This window comes from Chiloscyllium plagiosum, unplaced genomic scaffold (genome assembly GCF_037043375.1).
Source record: "Chiloscyllium plagiosum isolate Xiang-an unplaced genomic scaffold, Cpla_swu_hap1 HiC_scaffold_27, whole genome shotgun sequence".
Lineage (NCBI taxonomy): Eukaryota > Metazoa > Chordata > Chondrichthyes > Orectolobiformes > Hemiscylliidae > Chiloscyllium > Chiloscyllium plagiosum.
Window position 1 is genome coordinate 92,668,480 of NW_028270165.1, and position 27,982 is coordinate 92,696,461.

At 46.7% G+C, this 27,982-nt stretch overlaps 2 protein-coding genes and 1 long non-coding RNA gene across 8 annotated transcripts in view; 1 reads left to right on the forward strand and 2 right to left on the reverse strand.

Moving 5' to 3' along the window:
- Positions 1-27,982, reverse strand: part of LOC148145032 (uncharacterized) — a 106,683-nt gene that overhangs the window by 72,152 nt on the left and 6,549 nt on the right. The window lies entirely within an intron of this gene.
- LOC148145034 (uncharacterized) overlaps positions 1-27,982 on the forward strand; it is a 47,699-nt gene that overhangs the window by 14,623 nt on the left and 5,094 nt on the right. For 2 of the 6 annotated variants that reach the window (XR_015751721.1, XR_015751725.1), the window contains exons 2-3: positions 1,766-1,914; positions 12,883-12,987. This is a non-coding gene — a long non-coding RNA (uncharacterized LOC148145034). Of the gene's footprint in view, positions 1-1,765; positions 1,915-5,784; positions 6,091-12,882; positions 12,988-16,024; positions 16,127-21,442; positions 22,284-27,982 lie in introns of those variants that run through there. The other 4 variants (XR_015751724.1, XR_015751723.1, XR_015751726.1 and 1 more) reach the window with 4 other exon arrangements.
- On the reverse strand, positions 23,388-27,941 carry LOC148145035 (uncharacterized; the record flags this gene model as incomplete). Its single annotated transcript, XM_087975745.1, has 2 exons — positions 23,388-23,774; positions 26,357-27,941. A coding segment is annotated over one exon (1,491 nt), but the record flags the coding sequence as incomplete, so codon positions are not given.

Below are 27,982 nucleotides of genomic sequence, written 5' to 3' on the forward strand. Positions count from 1 at the left end.
TTTTTCTCAAAAATGCACAATATACAGGCAGTCAATCCATGTAATATTTTGTAAATTCCACGTTGGAAATAGAACCAGTCTGATTGGGATACAGACAGATCCTGACTTCACACCTTTAATGCGTTGTCAGAGCTGAGATGTCACCTTTTGTTATAAAACCTTGAGTTATTTCAAGAAGATGTCTTTCAGAAAATTCCACGATTTACAAATGAATGATACAAGCAGCCCATACTAAAAGATGAAAGACTTAACAATCCAGGGTTTTTCAATATATCATTTCAGTGCACTGTAATGTTTTTCCATCCATTCTGTGCCTTATGATTTTATTCTCCACAATCACGTGATGAAGGAGCCACGCTCCGAGTGCTAGTCATAGAGATGTACAGCATGGAAACAAACCTTCATCCAACCCACCCATGCCGACCAGATATCCCAACCCAATCTAATCCCCCCTGGCAGCACTCAGCCCATATCCCTCCAAACCCTTCCTATTCATATACCCAACCAAACGCCTCTTAAACATTGCAATTGTACCCACCACTTCCTCTGGCAGTTCATTCTATACCTGCACAACCCTCTGCATGAAAAGTTGTCCCTTAGGCCCCTTTTAAATCTTTCCCTTCTCACTTTAAACCTATGCCTTCTAGTTTTTGACTTCCCCACCCTGGGGGGAAAAGACTTAGGCTATTTGCCCTGTCTATGCCCCTCACGATTTTATAAACCTCTCCAAGTTCACCCCTCAGGCACTGATGCTCCAGGGGTAAAATAAATGCCCCAGCCCCTCTCTGTCTGTGTAACTGGTTAAAGCTCCTTCCCATTGTCAGTTCACTGGGACACATACACTCATTCTGTGTAACCAGATAAAGCTCCGTTCACTGGTGTGTTCCTCTCTGAGTGCTTCTCTGCTCACATTGATGTCCAGTACCTTTTGAAGCAGGTCGAATTTCTGTTTCCAGATTCAACCCCCCCCCAATCATATTGAGTGACCCTGTCAGATCTTGTTTTGGAATTTCTTCCAAGATTTCTGTCTGCAGATCTGATACCCTGTTAGCAAAGTTGAAACAAGTCATCACTGTCTGTACCGAATAGAAATTCTGATTATATTGTATGTGTCTGTGTGTTTAAAGTACTAACCCAGTAACATGCAAACGGTACTATTGATTTAAAATACACAGGAGACGTGAGGAGGGAGGTGTCAGGTCCTGGCACACTCTGAATCCTAAGAGGGTGTTCCAAAACATTTCAAAATGAGGTGGATGGCCATAGAGCTGTACAGCACAGAAACAGTCCATCTCGTCCATGCTGAATAGATATCCGAAATTAATCTATCCGATTTACCAGCACTTGCCCATATTCCTCTAAACTCTGCCTATTCACATATCCATCCAGCTGCCTTTTAAAAATTGTATTTGTGCCAACTTCCACCACTTCCTCTAGCAGCTCATTGCACACACGCACCACCCTCTGTGTGAAAAAGTACAAATCTATGCCTTCCTCATCCCCCGTTTTACCTGTACCGATACCTTCGGGGATCTCTGAACTTGGACAGTAAGGTCCCTTTGTTCCTGAGCACTCTGTAGGGATCTACTATTTATTGCTTACTTCCTTCCCTTATTAAATTTCCCAAACTGCCTGCAGATTAAATTCCATAGTTCTGCCCCAGACTGAATATTTTGCATCAACCACCACTCGCTGCCTTCTTCCAGTTTCTAATCCAAGCTGCTAAATCACCCTCAATTCCATGCCTCTGCATTTTCTCCATCAGCCTACCATGTGGAACCTTATCAAAGGCTTTACTGAAGTCCAGGTATACCATGTGGAACCTCATCAAAGGCTTTACTGAAGTCCAAGTATACCATGTCAACTGTCCTTTCCTCGTCTACATGCTTGGTCACCTTCTCAAAAAACTCAGAGGTATGTGAGACATGACCTGCCCTTGATGAAACCATGTTGACTTATCTGAAATTAAATTGTTGCTTGCTTGATGATTATAAATCTTATCTCTTGTAATCCTTTCCTACAATAGAAGTAAGGCTCACTGGTCTATAATTACCTGGGTCATCTCTGCTGCCCTTTTGAATAAGGGCAGAACATTTGCAATCCTACAGTCCTCAGGTACTAAACTCGTAGACAATGATGACTCAAATATCAATGCCCAAGGCTCTGCTATCTCCTCCCTCGCTTCCCAGAGAATCCTCGGATAAATCCCATCCAGCCCAGGAGACTTGTCCACTTTCACTCCTTCTTGAATTGATAACACCTGTGTGTAACTGACCTCGATCCTTTCGAGTCTAATATCTCGTACCTCATTCTTTTCCTGAGTGAACACTGATGAGAAATGTTCATTTAGCACCTCTCCGATCTCTACAATCTCCACACTCAACTTCCCACTTCTGTCTTTGACTGGCCCTATTCCTACCCTAATCATCCTTTTATTCCTCACATACCTTGAGAAAGCTTTAGGGTTCTCATTTAGCAAATAGAATAAAGACTGCTTCGGTCCTCTCTTTGCTCTTCTTAACTCTCTCTTTCAATCCTTCCTCGATGATCTGTAATTCTCTGTACCATATTGCCTCATCAACACATAAGCCTCATGGAACAGCATCATAAGACACAGAACTTATATCAAAAGATCAGTGTCATGCAACTGATAGAATATATTGAACAAACTTAGATAGTCTTCATCTCTTAGACTGGGTGCGGGCTTTGGTTCATTAATATGTAACAATGTTCTTGAGATGACTTAAGGTTTTATTTAAAAAAAAAAGACATCTCCACTCAGACAATGCATTAAAGGTGAGATTTGTGTCTGTCAGTATTCCAATCTTGAATCAGACTGGTTCTGTTTCCAAAGTCAGAATTTGTAAAATATTACATGCATTGACTGCCTGCAGATTGTGTGCTTTTTAAACAAAATTGAATGTATCTGCAAATATAATTCTGCCAATACAATTTCACCCCATAGAATAGTGTGTGTGCACGAGAGAATGAGAGTGTGTGCACGGGAGGCTGCTGAGCCAGGTGAGGGCCCATGGTGTTCGAGGTGAGCAACTGGTATGGATTGAGGATTGGCTGTCTGACAGAAGGCAGAGAGTTGGGATAAAAGGTTCTTTTTTGGAATGGCAGCCGGTGACAAGCGGTGTCCTGCAGGGTTCAGTGTTGGGGCCGCAGCTGTTCACATTATATATTAATGATCTGGATGAAGGGACTCGGGGCATTCTTGCGAAGTTTGCCGATGATATAAAGTTAGATGGACAGGCAGGTAGTACTGAGGAAGTGGGGAGGCTGCAGAAGGATCTAGCCAGTTTGGAGGAGTGGTCAAGGAAATGGATGATGGAATTCAATGTGAGCAAATGCGAGGTCTTGCACTTTGGAAAAAAGAATAGAAGCATGGACTACTTTCTAAACAGTAAGAAAATTCGTAAAGCCAAAGTACAGAGGGATCTGGGAGTGCTAGTTGAGGATTCTCTAAAGGTAAACATGCAGGTTGAGACCGTGATTAAGAAAGCGAATGCAATGTTGTCAATTATCTCAAGAGGGTTGGAACATAAAAGCACTGTTGTGCTACTGAGACTTTATAAAGCTCTGGTTAGGCCCCATTTGGAGTACTGTGTCCAGTTTTGGTCCCCACACCTCAGGAAGGACATACTGGCACTGGAGCGTGTCCAGCGGAGAGTCACACGGATGATCCCTGGAATGGTCGGTCTAACATATGAGGAACGGCTGAGGATCCTGGGATTGTATTCATTGGAGTTCAGAAGATTAAGGGGAGATCTAATAGAAACTTACAAGATAATACATGGCTTGGAGAGGGAGGACGCTAGAAATTGTTTCCATTGGGCGAGGAGACTAGGACCCGTGGACACAGCCTTAGAATTAGAGGGGGTAAATTCAGAACAGAAATGCGGAGACATTTCTTCAGCCAGAGAGTGGTGGGCCTGTGGAATTTATTGCCACAGAGTGCAGGGAGGCTGGGACACTAAATGTCTTCAAGGCAGAAATTGATAAATTCTTGATGTCACAAGGAATTAAGGGCTACGGGGAGAATGCGGGTAAGTGGAGTTGAAATGCCCATCAGCCATGATTGAATGGTGGAGTGGACTCGATGGGCCGAATGGCGTTACTTCCGCTCCTATGTCTTATGGTCTCATAGACAGACATGGGGGGGGGAGGTGGGGGGGAAGAGGTGGGGGGTGTTTAGATACATAGTTCCTTGGAAGTTTCATCACTGCTCGACAGGGTGGTCAAGATGGCATTTCGCAACATTGCCTTCATTGTTCACCCCATTGAGTATAGGGGTTGGGACATCATGTTGAGGTTGTACAGGATGTTGGTGAGGTCACTTTCACAGTACTGAGTACAGTTCTGGTGGCCCTGTAATAGGAAGAATACTATTAGAGAGGGTTTGGTAAAGATTTACCAGGATATTGTCAGGACTGGAGGGTTTGAGTTATAAGGAGAGGCTGGGACTTTATTCACTGGAGCACAGGAAGTTGGGGGGGGTGACCTCATTGAGATTGATAAAATTATGAGGAGTGGGAGGTAAGGTGAATAGCAAATGGCTCTTGCTTAGTGTAGGGGAACTCAAAACTCGGGGGCTTTTTTTTAATGTGAGGAGAGAGATTTAAAAGGAACGGGAGGGGCAACATTTTGAAAGAGGGTGATTTGCATGTGGAATGAACTTACTGAGGATGTGGTAGATGCAGGTACAGTAACAACATTGAAACAGCGTTTTGATGGGTAGATGAATAGAAAGGTTAGAGGGATTATGGGCCAAATGCAGGAAAGTGGGACTGGTTTAGTTTGGAATCCTGGTCGGCATGGACGAATTGGACTGAAGGGTCTGTTTCTGTGCTGCATACCTTTGTTGAAACCAGTAGAATTCTGAAAGGGGATTGACAGGATAGATGTAGATAAAATGCTCCTTTGTGCAGAGGGTCATAGAATTCTGACAATGTGGAAGCAGGCCATTCAACCCATCTATTTCACTCTGGCCCTCTGAACAGTATCCCAGCAATATCCAATCCCTTACTCCATATTTCCACCCTAACCTGTACATCCTTGGTCACTACGGGTAACTTAGCACGGTCAATCCTCCCTAATCTACTCCAGAATCTATAAATTACCTTCTCAAGAATGTAATTTAAATGCAGAGCTTTTCTAAGAAAAATGTCAGTCTGACTCAACATTGGGACACAGACAGAATTCACACCTACTGTCTCTACTTATAAATAGGGCAACGTCTCTTCGAAATGTAGATTCATTTAGATATAACTGCGTCACTTTACATGTGAAGATATCCCTTTGAATGTGCCCACATCCCTTTGAAGTATAATCTCTTCCATTTAAACCTCTTTATTTGCAGAAATACCCTTTAAAATGTCCACGTCCCTTTAAAATGCAGATTGCCCCCTTTCGATATGACGCCGTTCCGTTAGATGTGAGAATATCTGTTTAAATTGAGCCGTGAGCTTTCCCAATGTAGACAGGGCTCCTGGAAACGTGGCAGTGTCCCCCCTGCAGCTGCAGAGCGAGACAGGAGAGTTTGTTTTTGTGAATGAGCAGTTGTAGCGCGAGGTGGCTGTTGCTTGGTGACGGTGCGGCTCCCCGGCCCGGCCCGGCCCCGCCCATCCCCGGCCCGGCGCCGCCCACCCCCGGCCCGGCCCCGCCCACCCCCGGCCCGGCCCCGCCCACCCCCGGCCCGGCCCCGCCCATCCCCCGGCCCCGCCCATCCCCGGCCCGGCCCCGCCCATCCCCGTGCAGACGTCTCGCGGGGCCGAAGGCGGTTGGGAGAAGTCGCTCGAGCGAGGAAGCGGCGGGAGGGCGGCCGTTAGGAAAATGGCGCCGCGCGGCCCGGGGCAGACACCCGTCACTGGCCGCCGCCGCCTTCCTGGCGCAGCTGCTGTGTCACGGCCACACCGGCCGGCTGTACAGCAGCCAGGAGCCGGTGAGCATTCTGGAGGCGGATGGGGTTAAGGGCCTGCTTGGGAACTCGTCGGCCGCCGGGGTGGTGGAGTTCTACTGGTCGTGGGGCGGCCCCTGTGTCAACTATGGGGCCACCTGGAAGGTACTGGGCCCGGGACGTGAAAGGTGAGGCAGGTTGTGGGGGGAACGGAGGGGAAGGAATGTGGGGCCTGTCCTGTCATAGTGACATTTTACACTCACTTTCCATCGGCTTTTACTGGCGCTTGTGCTGTTTCCCCCTCACTGTGTGTTTAATCCTTGTGCTGTTTGCCCCTCAGTGTGTTTAATCCTTGTGCTGTTTACCCCTCACTGTGTGTTTAATCCTTGTGCTGTTTGCCCCTCACTGTGTGTTTAATCCTTGTGCTGTTTGCCCCTCACTGTGTGTTTAATCCTTGTGCTGTTTGCCCCTCACTGTGTGTTTAATCCTTGTGCTGTTTGCCCCTCACTGTGTGTTTAATCCTTGTGCTGTTTGCCCCTCACTGTGTGTTTAATCCTTGTGCTGTTTGCCCCTCACTGTGTGGTTTAATCCTTGTGCTGTTTGCCCCTCACTGTGTTTAATCCTTGTGCCGTTTGCCCCCTCACTGTGTGTTTAATCCTTGTGCCGTTTGCCCCTCACTGTGAGTTTTAATCCTTGTGTCGTTTGCCCCTCACTGTGTGTTTTAATCCTTGTGCCGTTTGCCCCTCACTGTGTGTTTTAATCCTTGTGCCGTTTGCCCCTCACTGTGTGTTTTAATCCTTGTGCCGTTTGCCCCTCACTGTGTGTTTTAATCCTTGTGCCGTTTGCCCCTCACTGTTTGGTTTAATCCTTGTGCCGTTTGCTCTTTGCTGTTACTTGTGCAATTGCTGAGGGTAGTGTATAAATACTAGTGAAGGATACTATGCACCAGCATGTATATGTTCCTCAGTCATTGAAGGGGCAGGACCTGTTGAGAATGATTGATTAGTAAAGCATGTGGTGCACTAAGCCTTGTTAACATGGATATAGTTTGTTATTTAGAAAAGTCGACTTTTTATTATTTAGAGTCATAGAGATGTACAGCACGGAAATACACCCATTAGGTCCAACCTGTCCATGCCAACCCGATATCCTAAATTAATCTAGTCCCCTTTGCCAGCACTTGACACATATCCCTCTAAACCCTTCCTATTCAGATACCCAGCCAGATACCTTTCAAATGCTGTAATTATACTGGCTTCCACTACTTCCTCTGGCAGCTCATTCCATAGATGCACCACCCTCTGCATGGAAACGTTGCCCCTCAGTTACCTTTGTGGTCTCACCCTAAGCCTATGCCCTCTAGTTGTGAATCTCACCCCAACACTGAGGAAAATACTTAAACATTGAGCAGCCAGACAAATGCAAAAGCAATCAAATATTGAGCCACATGGAAAAAAAATTATGGCTGTACCCTTTTTGTTCTCCCATAGGAATTTGGACACTTAAAATCTATCAATGACACCAGCATTGCTACAGTGCATATTGTGTACACTCCTCAGTGTCAACAAGCAGGGCACACGTTTGCTGGTGTCACCAAAACATTGAGCATGTTCCTCGCTGTCGGCAGAAAAGGGGCGAGACCTACATTAGATGGACAAATAAGGAGCACTGGAGGACCGGAGGGAGAATTGTCCTCCTGCCATTCGGAGCTCCCCTATTGGTGAATGTGGAAGTTGGACCATGAGGTTCTGAAGCTCCTGCTCCTCCTCTCTCTGAATGAAGATTGAGGTTCACCTCAGACTACAATTTCTTTCCTCTGTCCAACATCTGAGAGTACGGCACTCTCTTTTCTCACCCCCATTTCCATTTACGTTTCATTCTGAGGTTCAGTTGTTGACTTGGAGGAACTGAAAGAAATGGGAGTGAATCCAGGTGAGGGGACAGAGTCTGGAAAAGTTAGTCCACGCCTTTGTTCTCAATTGGCAAAATAGACAGGCAGGAGACTGAAAGAACGCAGCAAGCTAGGCAGTATCAGAAGGTGGAGAAGTTGAGGGATCTGGTGTACCCTTGCTCAGGTCTGGGGGTGGGGAGAGGGAGAACTATGGAACAAGGGTGTGCTGTGGTCAGGGTATTGAAGTGGGGAAAGGTGGAGACAGGTAGAGGGTACAATAGACAATAGGTGCAGGAGAAGGCTATTCTGCCCTTTGAACCAGCACCACCATTCATTGTGATAATGGCTGATCATCCTCAATCAGTATTCTGTTCCTGCCTTATCCCCATAACCTGGTACGACCTGGTTGGTGAATGGGAGGAAGGAATCTAGTTGGAAGGGAAGAGTGGAAGGGGTTGGGAAGTGTGTTGGGGGATGGGATGGGAGATTATTTGAAATTGGAGAACTCAATGTTGTGTCTTCCGGGCTGTTGACTGCTCAGACAGAAGATGAGGTTTTGTTCCTCCAATTAGTGGTTTGGTTTGTTGTGGTAATGGAGGAAGCCAAAAATAGTCATGTCAGAAGGGGAGTGGGAAAGGGCTTTAAAATGGGTGGAGACTGGGAAGTCCGCTCAGCCTCTGCGGACCCCTGCTGTGATGCTCAGCAAACCGTTCCCCAAGTTTACGCTCGGTTTCCCCGATGTGGAGAAGACCACAATCGGCAAAGCACATCAGGTCAAGCAGCATCCGATCAGTAGGACAGTCGAAGTTTTGGGCACGAGCCCTTCATCAGGAATGATGCGTGGATGTTCAGAGGGGCATCAGTGTCCTTCTGTGCCAGTTGTCAGACAGGTGCAGCAGGCAATGAGCAAGGCAAGTGGTGTATTAGCAAGAGGAATTAAGTTCAGAAGTGAGGATGTCTTCCTGCAGTTAGGGGGTCATTGAATATATTCAAGGCTGAGTTCATCTGATTTTTATGTGAATGTTTATGGGGAAGGCAAGAAAATGGTTTTAAGACGAGTATAGAACCGAGTTACAGAGCCATGCAGCACAGAAACAGCCCCTTCAGTCCAACTAGTGAAAATGGAGGGACTGATTGTGGGATGGAGATTTTCAGCTTCCAAGGAATAAGAGAGGAAAGAGTTCACTATAAATTAGAATTTATGGGATCGGTTGATGAGTCGAGGAGTGTCAGTTGGAGTTTAATTTAGAGAAATCAGAGTTTGCATTTTGGTCAAGCAATCCAGGCAGGACTGACACAGTTAAGGGGAGTGTTGCAGAATAAAGAGACCTTGGAGTGCTGGAGTCTCAGGTGGATAGAGTAGTGAAGGCAGCGTTTGGTTTGCTTTCCTTCTTTGCTCATAGCATTGAGTATAGGAGTTGTGAGATCATGTTATACACACTTCCCACTCGAAAGTGTTATCTAACTGCTTAACTGTTTCTGTTCTTTGGTATGTTAATCCCAGAACCTGTTTTCAGTAACTTTCTCAAGAACGTAATTTAAATGCAGAGCTTTTATATCAAAAATGTCAGGCTGACTCGACATTGGGACCCAGACAGAATTCACACCTATTGGTGGGTCGGCTGGGACTTTTTTCACTGGAGCACAGGAGGTTGAAAGGTGAAGGTATCGGGTGCCTCATTAGCAAGTTTGCAGATGTGCATTCAGATTGATGGAATATCAGATAGTGAAGGGGACTGTCAGACAATACAGCAGAATATAGATCGGAGAGTTGGGAGGAGAAATGGCAGATGGAGTTCAATCCAGACAAATGCAAGGTGATGCATTTTGGAAGATGCAATTCAAGAGCGAGCTATACAGTAAATGGAAAGGTCCTGGGGGAAATTGATGTACAGAGAGATCTGGGTGTTCGGGTCTATAGTTCTCTGAAGATGGCAATGACTGTCAGTAGAGTGGTCAAGGCAGCATACAACACGCGTTCCATCATCGGACGGATTGAGTAAAAGAGCTGGCAGGTCATGTTAAAGTTATATAAGATTTTGGTTTGGCGCATTTGGAAGACTGCGTACAATTCCGGATCGCCAGATTTCCAAAAGGATGTGGATACGTTTGGAGAGAGTGCAGAGGTGTTCACCAGGATGTTTCCTGTTATGGAGAGCGCAAGCTATGAGGAGAGGTTGAGTAGATTAGGATTATTTTCATTGGAAATAAGGAGGTGGAGGGTGGGGGTCCTGATTGAGGCTGAAAAACCATGAGGGGTGTAAACAGGGGTGGATAGTAAGAATTATTTTCCCAGAGGGGAAGACTTAATTACTCAGGGTCACGAGTTCAAAGTGAGAGGGGAAAGGTTTGAGGGAGATGTACATGGAAAGTTCTTTACACTGAGGGTGGTGGGTGTCTCGAATGCATCGCCAGCGGAGGCAGTAGGGTTGGGATCGATAGCGTTATTTAAGATGTAGCTTGACAGATACATGAATGGGCAAGGAGCAGAGGGATACAGATCCTTTGAAAATAGGCGGCAGGTTTAGACAGAGTATCTCGATCAGCATAGCCTTGGAGGGCTGAAGGGCCTGTTCCCGTGCTGTGAGGTTCTTTGTTCTCTTTATAGAGGTTTACAAAACTGAGGGGCAAAGATAAGGTGAACGGCATGTGTCGTTTCAAGATTCGGGAGCAAATTAAGGTGAGAGGAGAAAGATTTAAAAAACACATGAGGAGCACCTTTTTTTTAAACAGTGGTTTGTGTGGAATGAATGTCCAGAGGAAATGGTGGATGCAGGTTGAGTAACAACGTTTAAAAGACATTTGGATAAGTACATGAATAGGAAAGGTTCAGGGGGATATGGGGCAAACACAGGCAGGTGGGACTAGTTTAGTTTGTGAATATAGTCAGCATGGACTAGTTGGGCTGAAGGGTCTGTTTCTGTGCTGTATGACTCTGTAACTGTTCTGTGCTGGTCTTGAAACCATTTTCCTTGCCTTCCCCCATAAACATCCACTTCATGGTTGTTCTAAAATCAGATGAACTCAGCCTTGAATATATTCAATGACTCCCTAACTGCAGGAAGACATCCCGACTTCTGAAATCAATTCCTCTTGCTAATATTCCTCTTGCCTTGCTGATTGCTTGCTGCATCCGTCTGACAACTGGCAGTGACTGGTGTGGAAGGACGCTGAGGCCACTTTTTACATCCACACATCATTCCTGAGGAAGGGCTTGTGCCTGAAACGTCGATTCTCCTACTCCTCGGATGCTGTCTGACCTCCTGTGCTTTTCCAGTGCCACACTATTCGACTCTCATCTCCAGGATCTGCAGTCCTCACTTTCTCCACATCCCAATATGTCACCATTTTAACAACGTACCTCCTTTCAGCAGTTATTTTTTCATAACCGAGGCGAATTCTTCACATTGTGGGCCTGCATTTGCCGTGCGTTTGCCAATTGAGACACAGACCTGGACCAACATTTCCCGACTCTGTCCCCTCCCTAGATTCACTCGCTTTCTTTTCAGTTGCTGCAAGTCAGCAATTTAACCCCAGAATGAAAAAATGAAATGGTAAAGACAGTGCCGTACTCACAGATGGTGGAGAGAGGAAGGACGTTGCAGTCTGAGGTGAAGTTCAATCTTCATTTGGAGAGGAGTAGCAGCTTCAGAACCTGATGGTCCATCTTCCGCATTCAGACAATTGGGGAGCTCTGATTGGCAGGAGGTCCAGGCTCCTTGTCTGGCTTCTCATTGGTCCATTTAAAGAAGGGTTTGCACTGTTTCTGCAGACAGAGCATGCGCGGCTTTTGCTGAACCAGCATAGAGTCAGAAGTGTACAGCATGGAAACAGACCCTTCGGTCCAACCCGTCCATGCCGACCAGATATCCCAACCCAATCTAGTCCTGCTCCTCAACACCTGGCCCACATCCTTCCAAACCTTTCCCATTCATATACCCATTCAAATGCCTCTTAATTGTTGCATTTGTACCGGCCTCTACCATTCCCTCTGGCAGCTCATTGCATACACGTACTACGCTCTGTGTGAAAAAATTGCCCCGTAGGTTTCTTTTACATTTTTCCCCTCTCACCCGAAATCTATGCCCTCTAGTTCTGGACTCCCCAACCCAAGGGAAAAAACTTTGTCTATTTAGCTTGTCCATGCCCGTCATAATTTTTTAAACCTTAATAAGGTCACCACTCAGCCTCTGACACTCCAGGGAAAACAGCCCCAGCCTGTTCAGCCTCTCCCTCAAACTGTACCTCTTATGCTCGCATCCAAATCATTTATATAAGTGACAAAAAGTAGAGGACCGAGCACCGATCCTTGTGGCACTCCACTGGTCGCAGGCCTCCAGTCTGAAAAACAACCCTCCCCCACCACCCTCTGTCTTCTACCTTTGAGCCAGTTCTGTATCCAAATGGCTAGTTCCCTCTGTATTCCTTGAGATCTCACCTTGCTAATCAGTTTCCCACGGGGAACCTTGTCAAACGCCTTACTGAAGTCCATATACATCACATTACTGGTCTGCCTTCCTCAATCCTCTTTGTAACTTCCTCAAAAAACTCAATCAAGTTTGTGAGACATGATTTCCCCCACAAAACCATGTTGACTATCCCTAATCAGTCCTTGTCTTTTCAAATACATGTACATCCTCTCCCTCAGGATTCTCTCCAACAATGTGCCCACCACTGACATCAGCCTCACTGGTCTATAGTTCCCTGGCTTGTCCTTACCACCCTTCTTAAACAGTGGCCCAATGTTAGCCAACTTCTAGTCTTCTGGCATCTCACCTGACATGCACAGTATGCTGTATAGAGATGCTGTTCCTGATGGATTTAAAGTGTCCAACTGCCACAATTTCTACCCCCCCCCCCCCCCCCCCCCCAGTCACTTGACATCACCGCGCAGGCTCCTCGCTATTTTTGATGTTCATGTTACCTAGAACCCTCATGATTATATCAATCTCAATGAGGTCACCCCTCAACCTCCTGTGCTCCAGTGAAGAGATTCTCAGCCTCTCCTTATAACTCAAACCCTCCAGACTTGGTAATATCCTGGTGAATCTTTACTGAACCCTCTGTAATAGTATTCTTCCTATTACAGGGCCACCAGAAATGTTCTCAGTACTCTACAAGTGGCTTCACCAACATCCTGTACAACTTCTAAATGATGTCCCAACTCCTTTATTCAATGGTGTGAACAAATAAGGTAAGTGTGCTGAATGCCTTCTGAAGCACCCTTCCAACCAGTGATGCAACTTTCAATGAAGTCTGTACCTGAACCCCCCCCCCGTATCCCTCTGTACAAGTCCTGCCCTTTTGGAAAATGCAATCCCTCACTTTTATCTGTACCCCTCTCATACACACACTCTCTCTCAGATGTACACACACCTTCTTACAGGCTTCTCCTCCATCACACTCCCTTGACAAAGCATGTGGACACATTCTCTCTCGCACGTGCGCGCACACCCACACATAATGATGGAGTGCATTTGCAGAATTATATTTACAGATATATTCAACTTTGCACAAAAAGCGCACAACATGCAGGTAGTCAATCCATGTAATGTTTTATACATTCCTAGTTTGGAAATAGTACCAGTCTGATTTACTGGTACTGACATACATTGTCTGGGCTGAGATGTCACCAGTTTAAAAAAACCCTTGTGATTTTGAGGATATGACTGAATAGTAGTACTGCGATGTACCCATTCTAAAAGATGAAAGACTTAACAGCAATCTACATTTGTCAATATATCATATCAGTTGCATGACACTGTGACCTTTTGCTCTTAACTCTGTGTCTTATGATCCTGCTCCACAGTTATCCGATGAAGTGCTTCCAAATAAACCTGTTGGACTATAACCCGGTGTTGTGATTTTTAAACCGTGTCCCACCTCGTCCAACAGCAGCACCTCCACCTCCTTTCTAATGAACAGAGCCCACACTTCCCAGTGCTGCCAGTAAACTGCCGTTGAAACAATGCAGTGCCTGCACTCCCGAAAAATGTAAACTTCTGACGAAACCAGCTACTCAGTCACTGCTCCATCTGATATACAACATTGGAAACTTAATGCAGGAGGCTGCAAGAAATAAGCAGCTTTAAAACAAAAACCGCTTGGAGCTCTAAGCTTTCAATGAGAGTCTGAGTCCGACAGAATGCTCAGGTAACCTTTATTGTGTCCCAACATTGTTACAGCTTCAGTTGCCCCCAGCAAAAAGGCAAAGAAAGAGTAGATGTTTGTTCGACAGCTCAACAACAGGGGGAGGAGCAAGGGGCGGGGCAAGGCCAACAGCAGGCCCCCGCACTACGCCTGCATTGCCTTGCACAGTTTACAAAAATCCCTTCCCCTTCAGAGACTCCAAACAGTGTGGGAGCAGGCCACTCGGCCCAAAGACTACACACTGATCCTCCGAAGGGTAACCCACCCAGGCAATTCCCCTCCCCCTATTGCTCAACATTTACCCGTGACTAATGCACCTAACCTGCACATCCCTGTGCATGATATCCCAACCCAATCTCGTCCCACCTGCCAGCACGGGGCCCATATCCCTCCAGTTGCTTTTCAAGTGTTGTAATTGTACCAGTCTCCACCACTTCCTCTGGCAGCTTATTCTATACACATACCACCCTCTAAATGAAAAGGTTGCCTCTTAGGTCTCTTTCCTATCTTTCCCCTCTCACTGTAAACCTATGCCCTCTATTTCTGGACTCTCCCACCTCAGGGAAAAGACTTTGTCTATCTATCCTATCCATGCCCCTCATGATTTCATCACCTTCTATAAGGTCACCCCTCAGCCTCTGACGCTCCAGGGAAAACAGCCCCAGTCTGTTCTGTCTCTCCCTATAGCTCAAATCTTCCAGTCTTGGCAACATCCTTGTAAATCTTTTCTGACCCCTTAAGTTTCATAACATCTTTCTGATAGGAAGGAAACCAGAATTGCACACAATATTCCAACTGTACAGCAGTAACATGACCTCCCAACTCCTGTACTCAATATTCTGACCAAATAAAGGAAAGCATACAAAACACCATCTTCACTATTCTATCAACCTGCGACTCCACTTTCAAGGAGCTGTGAACTTGCACTCCAAGGTCTCTTTGTTCAGCAACACCCCCTAGGACCTTACCATTAAGTGTATAAGTCCTGCTAAGATTTGCTTTCCCAAAATGCAGCACCTCGCATTTATCTAAATTAAACTCCATTTGCCACTTCTCAGTCCATTGGCCCATCTGATCAAGATCCCATTGTAATCTGAGGTAACCTCCCTTCTCTGTCCACTACACCTCCAATTTTGGTGTCATCAGCAAACTTACTTACTACACCACTTATGCTCACATCCAAAAAGTAGTGGGCTCATTATCTATTTTGAAAGTGGAATTGACAATATATTACATGTATTGACTGCCTGCAGATTGTGCAGTAGAATGTTTAGGGTGTAGGTTTGATATCTAGACGTTTCATTACCTGGCTTGGTAATATCATCAGTGGTGACAATGTTTAATCCCAAATGGAGCAATTAAGTGCAAAGATTATTTCATATGAAAATACATTCATTTTATAATTTGGATAAGATCTTTACAAAGGAAATATACTAAACAAAATAGCTTTCCTGGGTATCAATATTGACAACAGCTATGCAGCTATTATTTGTCAATTGACCAACTAATTGAAATAATTTCAGAATAAATGAGCTGCTTCATTATTATACATTGAGATATTGCATATCTTGGCTCTCACCCAAGTATTCTCCAAAGAAGAAAATGCAAATGGATGGGGACATGAATCGTAAAAATTCAGAGGGATATGGGCCAAATGCTGGCAAATGGGTCACTAGATTAATTTAGGATATCTGGTTGGCCTGGACTGAAGGGTTTGTTTCTGTGTGCTCATTACAGACTCCCCTCTTCTGGGATCCCCATACCAGCTGTTATTTTCACGAAATAATCTGACAATTGTTGTCTTCCATTAACCTATTCCATCCAGAGAAAATTCCTCTCTCTGCAAAGTGTGGTTCACGTTGGCAAATTCAATCCTCCTCCGGTCCTCAGGAACACAATCTATAATGAGCAACGTTCTCAATACCTGTTTAACGTTCAGTGGGGAAACTATTTTCAGTCCAACAGTTACACAGAATTCTTCCGAAATGTTTTTGGCAAATGTACTGCTCCCACGAGAGCTCATGGGCCTACAGTTCAAATGCTTTTAACAGCTTTTTTTTCTCATTTCCCCGCCTTCCCAGGATGCAGAAATTTCCCACCAGAAATTGTTTGCCCTGAAAAAAATCCAGCAGGAACGTGATTATGGAGCTATCAGTAAAAATGCTTCATATGGCTCAACCAAGGTTAGAAATGGAAGAACATCTCTGTTCAAAGTTACTGTTCGTTTGCCCTTTCAAAATTCCTTGAATTTAAGGTGTTTCATTGTAGCATTTAATTATGATCCATTAAAAGCAGTATCCAGTCTCATCCGAGTGAGGAACCGACTCAACAAGCGAAATAACTTTTCTGTCTGCTCTTGAGATGTGACATCCTCACCCTCTCTCTGTTGATGCAACAGGATTACCAGAGCTGGAAGTACCACTCTCAGAATACAATTGCTGATCAACAGTTTACTTCTGTTGCTTCACATAAGGATTTAAAAGCTGCTAGCCCGATCTCGCACAAAGCACAAAAACAAACTGTGCCTGTGCAGAGGAGAAATTTCACTTGGAATAGATCACAAAATAAGAACTGTTAGCAGTCCCACAACTCATGTGTTTCCCACGGACAAAGTTAAAAATCACACAACACCAGGTTATAATCCAACAGGTTGGTTTGGAAGCACTAGCTTTTGGAGCGCCGCTCCTTCATCAGGTAGTTGTGGAGAATGAGATCATGATCACAATTTATATCCAAAGGAGTCTAGCGTCATGGAAATGTGACACATCAAACAATTTTAGATGAAATCCTTCATCTTTTAGAATAGGTTTCTGCTCTTTGGTTTGTTAATCCCAGAACTTGTTTTTTGTTACCTTCTCAAGAATGTCATTCAAATGCAGAGCTTTTCTAACAATAAGTGTGAATTCTGTCTGCGCCTGAATGTTGAGTCAGACTCACATTTTTCTACATTTAAATTACATTTTTGAGAAGGTAATTTACAGATTAGGGTGTAGAGGTTCGGGTGGATCGGCTGTGCTAAAGTACCCATAGTGACCAGGGATGTGAAACTTAGGGTGGATTGACCATGGGAAATACTGAATAAGGGGGTGGGATGCTGTTCAGAGGGCCAGTGTGGAATAGAAGGGCTGAATGGCCTGTTTCCGCATTGTTGGGATTCTATGACTCCCACCACAAAGGAGCATTTTATTGGCATCTATCCTGTCAAGCCCCTTTCAGAATTCTACTGGTTTCAATAAGATCACTTCTGGTTCAGAGAGGAAGACAGCATAAAAGAGGCACAAAAGAGTGTGACTGTAAGTGAGGCAGGTAGGGGGAACCGGAGTTCAGGAGTGGAGGAGCCTCAGCCCTTGACCTTGTCCAACAGGTACGAGATTCTTGCTCCCTGTTCGGATGAGGAAAAGGGCTCTGGACAGGATGAGCCAACTGACCAAGGCACCATGGTCCAGAAGGCCATTCAAGAGGGGGGAGCTAATAGACAAGTAGTGGTTATAGGGGATTCTATAATTCGGGGGACAGATAGTATCCTTTGCAAGCCGGATCGGGAGTCTCGCATGGTGTGTTGCCTGCCCGGTGCCAGGGTGCGAGACATCTCCGACCGTCTTGAAAGGATATTGGAGCGGGAGGGGGAGGATCCAGTTGTTGTGGTCCACGTTGGTACCAACAACATAGGAAAGACTAGGGTGGAGGACCTGTTTGGGCATTATGAAGCACTAGGCAGGAAATTGAAGCACAGGTCCTCAAGGGTCATAATCTCCGGATTACTGCCCGAGCCACGTGCCAATTGGCATAGGGACAAGAAAATTAGACAAGTAAACACGTGGCTAAGGGATTGGTGTGGGAAAGATGGATTCCACTTCATGGGGCATTGGCATCAGTTTTGGAACAGGGGGGATCTGTACCGTTGGGACGGTCTCCACCTGAACCGATCAGGTACCAATGTTCTAGCGAAGAGGATAAATAGGGTGGTCAGTAGGACTTTAAACTTCTGAGTTGGGGGGAAGGGAAAGTGAAAGCGACAGGGAGTATGGAGGTAAATGGCAAGATAAGCAGCAGGATAGAATGTTTCCAGGCGGATTTAAAATTGAGGCAGACTGAGAATGCAGTAAAAAGCAAGGATAACTTAGGACATATGACTTCCAACATCTCTAATGATAAAGAAGTTAGCATTAAGGCACTTTACCTGAATGCTCGTAGCATACAAAGCCGATGAACTAATGGCACAGATAATAGTGAATGATTATGATGTAGTAGGCATCACAGAGACTTGGTTACAGGGGCGTCAGGACTGGCAGTTAAACCTCCATGGTTTTTCAATTTATCGAAAAGACAGAGAGGTGGGCAGAGGGGGTGGGGTTGCCTTGTTAGTTAAGAACAAAATTAAATCTATGGTATTGAATGACATAGCGTCGGATGATGTGGAGTCTGTGTGGGTGGAATTGAGGAACCACAAAGGCAAAAAAAACATAATTGGAGTTGTGTTTTGACCTCCTAACAGTGGTCAGGACCAGGGACGCAACATGTACCGGGAAATAGAGAAGGCATGTCAGAAAGGCAAGGTTACATTGATCATGGGAGACTTCAATATGCAGGTGGACTGGGTAAATAATGTTGTTAGTGGATCTAAAGAAAGGGAATTCATGGAATGCTTACAGGATGGCTTTTTGGAACAGCTTGTCATGGAGCCCACAAGAGAGCAGGCTATTCTGGACCTAGTGCTTTGCAATGAACCAGACTCTATAAAAGATCTTAAAGTAAGGGAACCCTTAGGAAGTAGCGACCATAATATGATAGAGTTCAGTCTGGAGTTTGAAAGGGAGAAGGCAAAATCGGATGCAATGGTGTTACAGTTGAATAAAGGTAATTATGAGGGCATGAGAGAGGAACTGACTAAAATAGACTGGAAGCAGAGGCTAACCGGGAAGACAGTAGAGCAAAAATGGCAGGAGTTTGTAGGTATAATTGAGGACACTGTACAGAGGTTCATTCCCAAGAAAAGAAAGATTAACCGGGGAGGGATTAGACAACCTTGGCTGACAAAGGAAGTCAGGAAATGTATTAAAGAAAAAGAGAGATCCTATAAAGTGGTTAAGAACAGTGGGAAATCAGAAGATTGGGAAGGATACAAAAGCAAACAGAGGATAACAAAGAGTGTAATAAGAAAGGAGAGGATCAAATATGAAGGTAGGCTAGCCAGTAATATTAGAAATAATAGTAAAAGTTTCTTTCAGTACATAAGAAACAAATGACAGGCAAAAGTAGACATTGGGCCACTTCAAACTGATGCAGGAAGCCTAGTGATGGGAGATAAGGAAATAGCAGGAGAACTTAACAAGTACTTTGCGTCAGTCTTCACAGTGGAAGACAAGAGTAATATCCCAAAAATTAAAGGGTGTCACGGGGCTGAGTTGAGTATGGTTGCCATTACGAAAGAGATAGTGCTAGAAAAGTTAAAAAGTCTTAAAATTGATAAATCTCCTGGCCCCGATGGGATACACCCTAGAGTTCTGAGAGAGGTGGCTGAGGAAATAGCAGAGGCATTGGTTGAGATCTTTCAAGAGTCACTGGAGTCAGGAAAGGTCCCGGATGATTGGAAGATGGCTGTTGTAACCCCCTTGTTCAAGAAAGGATCAAGGCAAAAGATGGAAAATTATAGGCCAATCAGCTTAACCTCGGTTGTTGGTAAAATTCTAGAATCCATCATTAAGGATGAGGTTTCTAATTTCTTGGAAGAGCAGAGTCTGATCAGAACAAGTCAACATGGATTTAGTAAAGGGAGGTCATGCCTGACAAACCTGTTGGAATTTTTTGAAGAGGTAACAAGTAGGTTAGACCAGGGAAACCCAGTGGATGTGGTCTATCTAGACTTTCAAAAGGCCTTTGATAAGGTGCCACACGGGAGGCTGCTGAGCAAGGTGAGGGCCCATGGTGTTCGAGGTGAGCTGCTGGGATGGATTGAGGATTGGCTGTCTAACAGAAGGCAGAGAGTTGGGATAAAAGGTTCTTTTTCAGAATGGCAGCCGGTGACGAGCGGTGTCCCGCAGGGTTCGGTGCTGGGGCCACAGCTGTTCGCATTATATATTAACGATTTGGATGAGGGAACCGGGGGCATTCTAGCGAAGTTTGCCGATGATACGAAGTTAGGTGGACAGGCAGGTAGTACTGAGGAAGTGGGGAGGCTACAGAAGGATCTTGACAGGTTGGGAGAGTGGTCCAGGAAATGGCTGATGGAATTTAACGTGAGCAAGTGCGAGGTCTTGCACTTTGGCAAAAAGAATAAAAGCATAGACTACTTTCTAAATGGTGAGAAAATTAATAAAGCCAAAGCACAAAGGGATCTGGGAGTGCTAGTCGAGGATTCTCTAAAGGTAAACATGCAGGTTGAGTCCGTGATTAAGAAAGCGAATGCAATGTTGTCTCTTATCTTAAGAGGGTTGGAATATAAAAGCAGAGATGTACTACTAAGACTTTATAAAGCTCTGGTTAGGCCCCATTTGGAGTACTGTGTCCAGTTTTGGTCCCCACACCTCAGGAAGGACATACTGGCACTGGAACGTGTCCAGCGGAGATTCACACGGATGATCCCTGGAATGACAGGTCTAACATATGAGGAACGGCTGAGGATACTGGGATTGTATTCGTTGGAGTTTAGAAGATTAAGGGGAGACTTAATAGAGACGTACAAAATAATACATGGCTTGGAAAAGGTGGATGCTAGGAAATTGTTTCAGTTAAACGTGGAGACTAGGACCCGTGGACACAGCCTTAGAATTAGAGGGGGTCATTTCAGAACAGAAATGCGGAGACATTTCTTCAGCCAGAGAGTGGTGGGCCTGTGGAATTCATTGCCACGGAGTGCAGTGGAAGCCGGGACGCTAAATGTCTTCAAGGCCGAGATTGATAGATTCTTGTTGTCTCGAGGAATTAAGGGCTACGGGGAGAACGAAGGTAAGTGGAGCTGAAATGCGCATCAGCCATGATTGAATGGCGGAGTGGACTCGATGGGCCGAATGGCCTTACTTCCACTCCTATGTCTTATGGTCTTATAGAAATAGACTCTTTGGTCCAATTCATCCATGGCGACCAGGGTTCCCAAACTAAACTAGCCTCACTCTAAACCTTTCTATTCATGTACCCATCCAAATGTCGTTTCGACTTTGTAAACGTACCTGCATTGTCCACATGCTCAGCAAGTTCATTCCACGTGTCAACCATCCTCTGTCAAAACGTTGCCCCTCGGGTTCCTTTTAAATCTCTCTCCTGTCACTTTAAAGCAATATGCCCCCTAGTCTTGAGCTCCCCAACGCGAAGGAAGAGCCCTTTGCTATTCACCTTACCTCCACTCCTCGTGATTTTATCAATGTCCATGATATCACCCCCCAACCTCCTGTGCTCCAATGAAAAAAGTCCCAGCCTGTCATTATAACTCAAACCCTCCAGTCCTGGCAACATCCTGGTATATCTTTACCGAACCCTCTCTAATAGTATTCTTCCTATTACAGGGACACGAGAACCATACTCAGTACTCTGAAAGTGGCCTCACCAACATCCTGTACAACCTCAACATGATGTCCCAACTCCTATACTCAATGGGGTGAACAATGAAGGCAAGTGTGCTAAACGCCTTCTTAACCACCCTGTCTCGCAGCGAAGCAACTTTGAAAGAACTGTGTACCTGAACCCCACCATGTCTTTCTCTTACAGCATGACACAGGGCTGTAACTGTACAATTAACTGTACAAGTCCTGACCTTCCTTGCTTTAGCAAAACGCAAGCCCTTGCTTTTGTTCATACCTCACTCATACACACGTGCTCTCTCAGACACCCACACATACACCCCCAACACACTCTTATGTGCACTCATGCATAAACTCACATATCACTTTTTGAGCAAATTTGTATTGGCAGAATTATATTTGCAGATACATTCAATTTTGGTCAAAAAGTGCACAGTCTGCAGGCAGTCAATCCATGTAATATTTTATAAATTCATCCTTTGGAAATAGAACCAGTCTGATTCAAAATTGGGACATTGACAGACTCGAACCTCACACCTTTATCTGGGCTGAGTTGTGACTTTTTTCAAAAAAAACTGAAGTCATCTTGAGAATGTGAATCAAAAGATGTTATAGGATTTACATATTAATGAACTGAAACCTGCAACGCATTCTAAAAGGCGAAAGACTTAACAACAATCTTGGTTTGTTCAATATATCCTATCAGTTGCATGACACTGGGATCTTTTGCTATAAAATCTGTGTCTTATGATCCTGCTCCACAGCTACCCGATGAAGCAGCAGTGCTCCAAAAGCTCTCACTTCCAAATAAACCTGTTGGACTATAGCCTGGTGTTGTGATTTTTAACTTCGTCCAGGCGAGTCCACCACCGGCTCCTCCACATAATTTCTAGTGAGCACAGCCCACACCTCCCAATGCTGCCAGTAAACTTTACAACGCCGATGAAATGACACACTATGCACTCCTGAAAAATTCACAATTTCTAACGAAACTGGCTGCTCATTCTGATCCATCTGATACGCGACATTGGAAGCTTAGTGCAGAAAGCTGAAAGAAATGAGCAGTTTTAAAACAAAAACCTTGGCGCTCAAAGCTTTCAATGAGAGTCTGAGCGGGGGGTAAATTCAGGTAACTTTTATTGAGATCCAACTTTGTTACAGCTTCAAACCCCCTCGGCAAAAAGGCAGAGAAAAAGTAGCTGCTTTTTAAACAGTTCAAGGTCAAAGCGCACACGCGACCCCACCACCCCCCAACCCACCTCACTTCTTTACTATTGGTCACCACCAAGTTGTCCCTTTGTAATTGGGTCCTTGGTACAGCCTTAACCTGGAGGAAGTGTTGCCTCACTCAGCAATTTCAACCCATAACCTGTATCGCACCATCTGCTGCAGTGAGATTCAAACCCGGGAGCCCCTGGAACTGGGTTGATAGTCCAGTCGATACTGGCACTCAGCCATCACGCCTTCAATCCCCCTGCAATGGTACATGAACTCCCTGGTGCCTCCGGAGGTTGGTAGAGCTAGCGAAGCCCTTCCCGCACAGGGGGCAGCTGAAGTGCCTCTCTCCTTTGTGGATCCGCTGGAGGGTCAGCAGGCTGGAGGCCTGGGTAAATCTCTTCCCGCACCCGGGGCAACTGAAGGGCCTCTCCCCCATGTGGACCCGCTGGTGCCTCAGCAGGGTGGAGGAATCGCTGAAGGCCTTCCTGCACACTGGGCAGCTGCAGGGCGTCTCCCCAGTGTGGATCCGCTGGTGGGTTAGCAGGGTGGAGGAAGTGCTGAAGCCCTTCCCGCAGACGGGACAGGGGAACGGGCTCTCCCTGGTGTGGCTGCGCCGATGAGTCTCCAGGACAGACGGGACACAGAAGCTTTTCCTGCAGTCGCCACACTTCCATCGTTTCTCCACGGGGCTGGATTCCCCGGGTTTCTCCATGGCCGAAGCTTCAGTTACACACAAATGTGTGTGGAGCCCCTCCCCACCGTGAATTCCTCTTCCCAGGCTCAACACTCAGTGCACTTCAAAAGTAGGGTCTCTCATCCAGTCCCACGGATGCTGAAAACGTACTCAAACAGGAACCAAAACTTTGCTCCTTCTCACAGAATCATAGTTGAAAATTGTTGCGGTCCCGATGGATTGAGTGACTGTCAGACATTGATGTCAAAGTGAGGACTGCAGACGCTGGAGAGTCAGTGTCGAAAAGTGTGCTGCTGGAAAAGCACAACAGGTCAGGCAGCATCAGAGGAGCAGGAGAGTCAATGTTTTGGCTTAAGTCCTTCATCTGTTGATTTTGAAGCTTCAGTCTTCAGATCTTCAAATACACTGTTAAAAACAGGTTACAAAAGTCATCACTATCAGTGCAGGGTAGAAATTCAGAACAAGCAATTCTACTTTGTGGAATATTATTTTCTTTAGTTGTTCCACAAAATTGAAAGCACTCCCACACCCTCTTCCCCCTCTGTTCTCACTCTGCTCTATCTAATTCCCCTGAAGGTGCTGATTCAGGATCTTACAGGGGCAGAAAAGCAAAAACGTCAAGACTGACATCTCTCTGAATTTTGGATACCTCCACCTGAAAGTTAATATCTTTCACAACACTGGGATCCTGCCGAGAGTGAGCAGGTCTGATTTTGGGAAGCAAAAAAAACGTGTCAATTCAGGGTGAACCTGCAATACAGTTTCTTGAGGAAGAACCAGACACAAAATGATTATCGACCCCGGAAGGTGGGAGTAAAATGAGACGTCAAGGCATTAACACCGACACACTTCAGTCAAACTCTTCTGCTCCCAGTCAGGGCAAAACATGCTCTGAAAGTCCAGCCTTCACAACCACACTTCTGATTCCACTGAAGACAATTAGAGTCACACAGCACAGAAACAGACCCTTTGGCCCAACCTGCCCAGATAACCTAAATTAATCTAGTCACGTTTGCCATCAATTGGCCCCTATGGGGGCTGGGTGCTGGCAGCTGGGACTAAATTGGGTTGGCTATCTTGTCAGCAAGGACGAGTTGGACCGAAGGGTCTGTTTCTGTGCTGTACATCTCTATGACTCCAGTTGCATTTGCCATCACTTGGCCCTGACCCATCTGAACCCTTCATATTCAGATGCCCGTCCAGGAGCCTTTTAACTTGTCATCGTATCAGCACGCACCACTTCCTCTGGCAGCTCACACCATCGCTCAAGCGACTCCATGTTGAAAGCGTCTGATCTGGTGCACCAGATGACACCAGGATAATCTCAGATCATTCCAGATCGCATCGATACTCAGTCTGTGGCTTTCCCGATCAGCATGTTGTACGTGATTAAACAAGTCCATGGGTAGGCGATCCCCCACCTCTTAGTTCAAGTATTTCTACGAGAACTTCCTTGCTGGTGGGTCCCTTGGAGACGTTTTTATAAATGACTTAGATGCAGGCATAGGTGGATGGATTAGCAGAATTGGACTGAGAGGTGACAAATGGAGTTCAATGCAGCTAAATGTGAGGTGATTCCCTTTGGGAAGAATCACAGGAAGGCAGTGATCTTGGAGTCCATGTGCATAGATCCCTGAAAGTTGCCACTCAGGTGGATAGTGCTGTTAAGAAGGCATACGGTGTGTAAGGTTTCATTGGGTAGAGGGATTGAGTTCCGGGACCGCAATATCACGCTGCAACTATACAAAACACTGGAGCAGCCACTCTTGGAATATTGTGTATAGTTCTGGTCCACATATTTCAGGAAGGATGTGGGAAGCATTGGAAAAGGTGCAGAGGAGATTTACCAGGTTGTTGCCTGGTCTGGAGGGAGGGTCTTATGAGGAAAGGCTGAGAGACTTGGGTCTGTTCTCATTGGAAAGAAGGCGGCTAAGGGGGGGATTTGATGGAGATATACAAGATGATCAGATGATTAGATAGGGGAGACAGTGAAAGACTTTTTCCGAGGATGGTGACATCAGCTTCCCAAAGTGAATCACCTCACATTTAGCTACATTGAACTCCATTTGCCACCTCTCAGCCCAATTCTGCAGTTTATCCAAGTCCCCCTGCAACCTGTACAAATTGAGGGGTGATAGATTTAAGACAGATGTCAGAGGCAAGTTCTTTATGCAGAGAGTGGGAAGGGCGTGGAATGCCCTACCTGCTAAGGTAGTCAACTCATCCACATTAGGGAGATTTAAACAATCCTTAGACAAGCACATGGATGATTTTGGGATAATGTCAGGGAATGAGCCGAGAATACTTCACAGATCAGCGCAACACCGAGGGCCGAAGGGCCTGTTCTGCGCTGTATTGTTCTATGTTGTTTGTTCTATGTTCTAAACTTAGTGCAGGAGGGTGAAAGAAATGAGCAGCTTTAAAACAAAAATGTCTTGGAGGTCAAAGCTTTCAATGAGAGTCTGAGCCCGGTGGTAAGTTCAGGTAACCTTTGTTGCAACCCAACTTTGTTACAGCTTCAGATCCCCCCAGCAAAAAAGGCAGGGAAAAAGTATCTGCTTTTTGAACACCTCAAGGTCAAAGTACACACACCACACTTCCCCTCCTCACCACGCTGTCTTTACTACTGGCCAGCACCAAGTTGTCCCTTTGTAATCGGATCCTTGGTCCAGCCATAACCTGGAGGAAGTATTGCCTCACTCAGCAATTTCAACCCATACCCTGTCTCCAAGTAAGTTTCTCCCCGCTCATTTGCCAGGAAGGGGCAGTGTAGAGTCAACCAGACTACTGTGGGTCTGGGGTCACGTGTAGGCTAGATACAGTGAAGGATGCAGCTGGAACGACTGAGTGAATCCTTTCCCACAATGGCGGTTCCCTTCCCTAACAAGGGAGAGAGGGAATCAGATGGGGGCTTTCTCCCCCGCACCACCCCCTCCCAGAAACGGTCTCATCGTTCGATTCCGAACTCCACATTTCTGACCGAATACCAATTCTGCCATCTGTCGTGGCGGGATTCGAACCCGGGAGTCCCCGGAACCGAGTTGATAGTCCAATTGATAATGGCACTCGGCCGTCACTCCTTCAATCCCCCTGCGATGACACGTGAACTCGTTGGTGCTTCCGCAGGTGGGAGACCTGGGTAAAGGCCTTCCCGCACTTGGGGCAGCTGAAGGGCCTCTCCCCCGTGTGGATCCGCTGGTGGGTCAGCAGGTTGGAGAAATGGGTAAAGGCCTTCCCGCACTCGGGGCAGCTGAAGGGCCTCTCCCCCGTATGGATCCGCTGGTGGGTCTGGAGGTTGGAGGAGCAGTTGAAGCCCTTCCCGCACTCGGGGCAGCTGAAGGGCTTCTCCTCGGTGTGGACCCGCTGGTGGGTCTGGAGTTTGGAGGAATTGATGAAGGCCTTCCCGCACTCGGGGCAGCTGAAGGGCTTCTCCCCCGTGTGGACCCGCTGGTGGGTCTGGAGGTTGGAGGAGCAGTTGAAGCCCTTCCCGCACTCGGGGCAGCTGAAAGGCTTCTCCCCGGTGTGGACCTGCTGGTGGGTCAGCAGGTTGGAGGAGCAGTTAAAGCCCTTCCCGCACTGAGAGCAGGTGAATGGCCTCTCCCCGGTGTGGATACGCTGGTGGGTCAGCAGGGAGGAAGATCTGCTGAAGGCCTTCCCGCACTCGGGGCAGCTGAAGGGCCTCTCCCCCGTGTGGATACGCTGGTGGGTCAGCAGGGAGGAAGATGTGCTGAAGCCCTTCCCGCACTGAGAGCAGGTGAAGGGCCTCTCCCCCGTGTGGATCCACTGGTGGCTCTGCAGCTTGAAGGAAGTGGTGAAGCCCTTCCCACACTGAGAGCAGGTGAATGGCCTCTCCCCGGTGTGGACACGCTGGTGCCTCAGCAGGGAGGAAGATGTGCTGAAGGGCTTCCCGCACTCGGGGCAGCTGAAGGGCCTCTCCCCCGTGTGGATCCGCTGGTGGGTCTGGAGGTGGGAGGAGCAGGTGAAGCCCTTCCCGCACTCGGGGCAGCTGAAAGGCCTCTCCCCCGTGTGGACCCGCTGGTGGGTCTGGAGGTGGGAGGAGCAGGTGAAGCCCTTCCCGCACTCGGGGCAGCAGAAGGGTCTCTCCCCCGTGTGGACATGCTGGTGTCTCAGCAGGGAGGAAGATGTGCTGAAGCCCTTCCCACACTGAGAGCAGGTGAACGGCCTCTCCCTGGTGTGGATCCACTGGTGGGTCCGCAGGGAGGAAGATGTGCTGAAGGCCTTCCTGCACTCGGGGCAGCTGAAGGGCCTCTCCCCCGTGTGGACCCACTGGTGGCTTCGCAGGTTGGAGGAGCTGGTGAAGCCCTTCCCACACTGAGAGCAGGTGAACGGCCTCTCCCCCGTGTGGACCCGTTTGTGGGCCAGCAGGTGGGAGGAATGTCTGAAGGCCTTCCCGCAGTCAGTGCAGGGGAATGGCCTCTCCCCGGTGTGACTGCGCCGATGTGTCTCCAGGGCAGACGGGACATGGAAGCCTTTCCCACAGTCGCCACACTTCCACGGTTCCTCCACAGGGCAGGATTCCTCAGGTTTCTCCGTGGCCACAGCTTCAGCTGCTCACAAACACGTGCAGAGCCCCTCCCTGCCGTGAAATCCCC